The sequence below is a fragment of the Otolemur garnettii genome, unplaced genomic scaffold (genome assembly GCF_000181295.1).
Source record: "Otolemur garnettii isolate 467f Iridium unplaced genomic scaffold, OtoGar3 scaffold00116, whole genome shotgun sequence".
Lineage (NCBI taxonomy): Eukaryota > Metazoa > Chordata > Mammalia > Primates > Galagidae > Otolemur > Otolemur garnettii.
Genome location: NW_003852511.1, coordinates 2,308,957 through 2,315,405, shown reverse-complemented (window position 1 = coordinate 2,315,405; position 6,449 = coordinate 2,308,957). Strand labels below are relative to the sequence as shown.

The 6,449-nt window shown below is 42.3% G+C and overlaps 1 protein-coding gene across 1 annotated transcript in view; it reads left to right on the top strand.

The window, feature by feature from the left end:
- Nucleotides 1-6,449, top strand: part of PCNX2 (pecanex homolog 2) — a 340,225-nt gene that overhangs the window by 143,374 nt on the left and 190,402 nt on the right. Inside the window, exons 17-18 of the mRNA XM_003797465.1 lie at nt 462-571; nt 1,615-1,711. Of these exons, the coding sequence (XP_003797513.1) occupies nt 462-571; nt 1,615-1,711 (207 nt within the window). The remainder of the gene's footprint in view (nt 1-461; nt 572-1,614; nt 1,712-6,449) is intronic.

Sequence of the window (6,449 nt, the reverse complement as noted above, 5' to 3'; positions counted from 1 at the left end):
TGTACATTGGATACTTTTTCCTCCATTTTTGTGATACTTTGCTCAGAAGAACATTCTCCAGCTCCATCCATGTGAACATGAAGGACGTAAAGTCTCCATCCTTCTTAATGGCTGCATAGTATTCCATGGTGTACATATACCAGTTTGTTGATCCATTCGTGGATCGATGGGCACTTGGGCTTCTTCCATGACCTGGCAATTAAATAGGATTATTATTAAGTATCATATTGAATTCATAAGCGGTGACACGTGTTTAATATTACATTTTACAAAAATCCTAAACTTAATTTAATCCTAAACTTAATTTATGTAAAATATAACCTCCAACCTGGTGCTGTGTCAAAATCATTGTTTATTCTTGACCAGGCCAGTTTTTTGTGTGCCCATCAGAGGCGTGTGTGCAGGACCACAGATGCACCGTAGATGCGGAATGTCTTGGCTAACCGATGTCTTTTCCTCAGGAGCCGTGGAGTATGCAGCACATCCCAGCGCTTTTTTCAGCTTTCTGTGGCCTCTTGGTTGCACTTTCCTACCATCTGAGCCGGCAGAGCAGTGACCCCTCTGTGCTCATGTGAGTAGCCCACCCTGTGCTCTGTCATCACTGTGTGGGGGGCACAGTTCCCATTGCTCCCTCACTGCCGTTCAACACCTGGTATTAAACCAGTGGCTCTCTCACTGGACAAGAGTGGGATATATGCAGAACTGACCATGAACTAATGATAATCGAGGGTGACTCTCCAGGGAACGTTTCGCCCTTGCGCTTGCTTGTAAAACACTCAGTGGCAGGAACAGATGGCTGCTAGCACCAAGCCCTGTTGTGATTTCCCCTTGGGTGAGTTGTGTGAGAAGCTGAAGCCTCCAGACAAGTCCATCTGCAGCATTACTGCCTTTATCCCTTATCCCAGATACTTGCCCACGGTGACCAGACTGGCACCTCTGAAAGAAAAGGTTTTTGTTCCTAGGGCAGCCAGTGGCCTCTGGATTTAATGTGAGGTTTGCATCAAAGTTGTAAAATATATTTAATATACTCTTTAGAAACCTGAAAGTATACATTTGGTCTTTAATCACATCATTTAAATCCTTGGTAATATGTGCCTTGGGACTGGAAATCCTTCATGTGATGCCAAAGTGAGTTTCTCATGTAAACTGTAGCATCTTATGTGATTTGTGATTTTGATTTAAGGTAAATATAATTATATGGGGGCTATGCACATCATAATTTTTGGCTGTTAGGTCTAGCAAAATGAATGGTATGTAAAACACGGGGAAAAGAAACTAAAGTGCCAGTTATATTACTGGAAGGCTGACATCTGCCAGCTTTTGTGAGGATGACACTGTCATGCACTGGCAGAGAGAGAGCAGCCCCTGCTCTGCTGATGGCGGGGGGCGCCGAGGCCCCTGAGATACTTGACGGCTTTCATGAGGATGAAAAGTAAAAGTCAAAATGTAATCACCGTGACCCCTTGAATGTCCAGCCCTTTATATCAAGACGGTTTTAATGGAGGGAGTACGTGGTGTTGTCATTTGTGGATGTGAGGCCTGAGGTGTTTACCTCAAACACTGTTCCAGGCACATCTTTGTAAAGTAAAACCTGTGTGTTTTTTTCACTTTCAGGTCCTTTATTCAATGCAGACTGTTTCCTAAATTTTTACATGAAAATTTGGAAGAGGCAGTTGCAGACCCTCTCCCCAAGAAGATGAAAGACTCGGTGGTGAGCTATGTGTGCGGTGGACCGCAGTCGGCAGGGCGCAGGCTCCCGGGGGCTCTACAGGCAGATGTGAGAACTAGGAGAGAAGGAGGTGCCTCATCTCGGTCCGTACCCAGCACGTTGGGCCGCTGAGCTGCCTGCCAGTTGCAGACCTTTCGAACATCCTGAGGGCAGACATTCTGTGTACCTGCCCCGGGCACTCGGTTGGTTGCACTTTACCTAGATATTTGCACGAACTACATTCTGTTAATTCCACCCATTGCTGGCAGTAAACGGGAGGTGGGCTGTGCAAAAATAAAGTCAGGTAGATGTCCAAGCCAGTGGCCTTTGTGATGGGCCCATGCACAGCTCTTCTCCACCTCTTCGCTCAGCCTCATGCTGAGCTCAGAACATTCCTCTAAACTTCACATCTGCACAGCCCTGCATAGGGGCCTGTGGGCTTTAGACTGTGGATGGGGTGGCAGAGAAGGGAGTCACCGTGCTGGCTGGGGCATAACAGGGGAAAAGGAAGGAGGAGAAGAAGGCAAGGACGAGAGAATCCTATGGCTGGAAAATAATGATGCTATTTGCTTCTTCATCAAGAAAATGGTTCTGGGCTCGGTGCCCGTAGCACAGTGGTTACGGTGCCAGCCACATGAACTCAGGCTGGCGGGTTCGAGCCTGGCCCAGGCCAGCTAACCAACAATGACAACTGCAACAACAACAGCAAAATAGCCAGGCATTGTGGCGGGTGCCTATAGTCCCAGCTACTTGGGGGGCTGAGGCAAGAGAATCACTTACGCCCAATAGTTTGAGGTTGCTGTGAGCTGTGACACCAGCTGTGTCAGGGTGACAGCTTGAGACTCTGTCTCAAAAAAAAAAAAAATAATGGCTCTGAGCAATTTCAAAAATCCTTTGAGCAGATGTGATCTCTTTGGTATCTACTTCCAAACATTAATGCTTTGAGAAGCAAGCAGGGCTCATTGGCTGTGTAAACTCCAATGATTTGAATATTGACCTTAGGGCAGTCTTAGGTCCTCAACTCAAGCTTTTCCCGTTTTTTTGGTAAGGAATGACAAATAAAAGGAAGAACTGTACATGATCTGTTGATTGTGAGTTCCTCCCTCCCAGGAACTGGCTCTCTTTTCTTGTGGTATCACAGAGCTCATGCCTGGTCCATGGTAGGTGTTCAGTGCATTCCATGAATTTAGATGAGTTAAATCACAGCTGCCATTTCAAAGCAATGTACATGACTCATAACCAACATGATTCATTTGCAGCTATATGTGCTTTTGAGTGTGGTCCCAATTCAAGCCAGCACCTTGAGGTTTTTATGTTACCACATAGGAATCAGAAGGACAAAGTACTTAATAAAATAAGGGTGAGGTTCATTATACAGAGGTACTGGGTTTTCTGTTCTTTTGTTTTTTTTTTTTTTTTGGTCTTTTTTTGTTGAGACAGAGTCTCACTCATTCACCCTGAGTAGAGTGCTATAGTGTCATAGCTCACAACTCTTCGGCTCAAGCAATCCTCTTGTCTGAACCTCCCGAGTAGCTCGGGTTACACTTGCCTTCCACAATGCCTGCCTAGTTTTCCTATTTTTAGTAGAGATGGAGGCTCGTCTTGAACTCCTGAGCTCAAGAGATCCACCCACCTTGCCTCTCTCAGCGCTAGGATTACAGGCATGAGCCACTGCCCCTGGTCTAGAGGTACATGTAAAAGCAGATTACAACTGGAAACCCCTGGGGCTGATGAGATAGGAGCTAAAAAGGAGGAGAGAGATTTGACATTCAAACATAGCATCCACAGCCTGACCTCTAACGTTTATCCCAAGAGACTGAACAGGGAGAAGTTCAAAGTGACACTCTGGGGATAGTTTCTGTAAAGGCCACAGCGTGGCCCAAGGTCTACTCCAGAGTTCCCTCGTGGGTATCTGAAAAAACTGTTTCTCTCATATCTCCCTTGATTTCATGTGTAACGAAGATGCTTCTCCATTTTTTGATTTCTTGCAGTTAAAAACAATGTAGGAATTACAAAGAAATATGACAAAAATTTGTCGAGTAGGGGCTGGTAGTATTTTTGTTTTGAGTTTCTTATAATAAAACTCCCCCCACCCATGGGGATTTATTTATTTATTTTTATTTTTTTATATAATTTTTTTATTAAATCATAGCAGTGTACATTTTATTTTTTTATAATTTTTTTTTTATTAAATCATAGCAGTGTACATGGCTGGTATTATTTTATTAGTCCAATTAGATATGATGGGTTAGGTGTTGCCTCATTTGGTTTTCATGTCCTTTGAAATGCTTCGTACAATGTAGAATACATAACTTATTAGGTGAGTTAATAAGATGTTTGTGTTCATTTCTGTGAGAAGTCTCTGGCCTAATTATAATATTTTAATGGGAATATCAGATTCAGCTTGTACAGTTTGGGTTGATGTGTGATCCCTTTGGTGCCGTAACCAAGTAGAACAGCCCCTTCATTGTCTCTGATTCTGCTTCTCTGTGTCCCCCTTGACCTTTCTTACTTTCTCCATCTCTCCTTTCTTAAATTTTAGCTAGTCTGACAAGCCTAGCAGATTAGATTGCAGTTTTCTAAACCCCCCCCCCATTCTGATTTGTTTAGCTTGTAAAGGGGTCTGAGAATTCTGCATTTGAACAAGAATGCCTGCTCAGGTGGTTCTGTTCAGGTAATCCGCAGATTACACTTCAAGGAACATTGAGCTAGAAACACATGTGCTGGCAGGCTTATAGATTTGCATATGAGCAAGACAATTTATGACACAGTTTCTTTCCAAAATTCAATAGTTAATAAAGAAGTAAACATTGGGTGGCGCCTGTGGCTCAAAGGAGTAGGGCACCAGCCCCATATGCCTGAGGTGGCAGGTTCAAACCCAGCCCAGGACAAAAAAAAATTAAGACGTCAACACTAAGCTGTTTCCGTATGCCTTGTGAGCGCAGACTTTCGGGTTTTTCTTCCTCACAAATGTTCGTCATTCTTGACCTCCTTTGTCGTGTTTAGATTTGTTACTTTCACCGTATCTATTTTCCTCAGAGCCCAGAGACAACAACAACAACAACAAAACTATTTAATTTTTATGTGTAAAATGCATAATCTGGTTTTTTCTAAACCATTGGTTGCAATGCCTAGATTTTTCTGGTTGGGTGCTTCTGGGTGTAGGATGTTGGACTGAGACTTCTTAAGCCTCTTTTAGAGTTGGAGCAAGAAGAGCACTCCATAAAGTGCTATGATGAACTAGAACGTTCACTGTACCAACAGCTAATATATTCCTTGGTTACACAGGCATGGACTTACCATTAAAGTAGACAGTAAAACATGAATGTTATTAAACATTGTTTTAGAAGTATTGGTGAATGCAAGGCCTGAAAAAGAAAATAAAACATAGATTAAATGTATATAAAATGCATAGAAAGATTTATTAAAATCAACTGTGATTAAAGGATTTATAAATACCACTAGAGACTAGAAAATTTAGAAAACAGCATTCTAATATATCAGAAATGATTTATAAACTAAAATGAAAACATGATACCAAATCATGTTAGGAACAAAACTTATGAATTGCTAATGAGGGTCCAGGCATAGTGACTCGTGCCCGTAATCCTGCTGTGGACCCACAGTGACTCACGCCTGTAATCTATCTGCTAAGGCAGGTAGATTGCTTGAGCTCAGGAGTTGGAGGCCAGCCTGAGCAAGAGTGATACCCTGTCTCTACTAAAAATAGAAAAATTGGGGCCGTGCCTGTGGCTCAAAGGAGTAGGGCGCTGTGCCTATATACTGGAGGTAGTGGGTTCAAATCTGACTCCGGCCAAAAACTGCAAAAAAAATAGAAAAATTATCTGGGCATTGTGGCGGGTGCCTGTATTTGCAGCTACTTGGGAGGCTGAGGCAGGAGGATTGCTTGAGCCGAAGAGTTTGAGGTTGCTGTGAGCTATGACACAATAGTACTCTAGCCTGTAAGACTGTCTAAAAATAAAAAATTGATAATGAAAATAATTTTAACAAGTGGTATCACAAATATAGTCAGCTGCAGCAGCTTATTAAAATGTAAGTTCTGTTCTGAATAAGTAGTGATAGAGAGAGATGACCTAATTTTGAGTAGGAAGGCTAAGATTTATAAAATGCCAATTGTTTATAAAAATGTATAGGTTTAATATAATTCAGAACACTTCCAAAGGAATTATACTCACAATGTTGGGAAGTGATTTTAAAGTTCATTTAATACAGCCATTCTCAACCTGTGGGGTCATGGCATTAGGAAAGTTGAGAACCACTGATTTAGAAGAATAGTAGTTAATAATAGTCTAAAAAAAAACTGAAAAAAAATAGGAACAGGAAGTTAGTACTTATTTAAGAGTAAAGAGAGAGTAATTTAAAAGATGACATCATCCAAGATTAGAGAATGAGATTAACGGATCAGAAGAATCCAGGAGACAAATTATTTATATCAGTGTACTATGTGAAAGTTAAATATCACAACCAAGAGGTAATTGTTTAGCAGGAGGAGAGAAACAAGAACTTTCTGCACTTATGTCTCACCAGACACCAATGTAAATTAGAGATGGATTAAAGAATTCCAGAGAAAAGAAGAGCAGAAGTGGGAGAGGGAAAAGGAAGGAGAGGGAGAAGTCGGGAGGGAGAGGGAGAAGGGGGGAGAGGGGGAAGGTGGGAGAGGGAGAATTCAGGAGGGAGAGGGGGAAGGTGGGAGAGGAAGAGAGAAGGCGGGAGAGGGAGG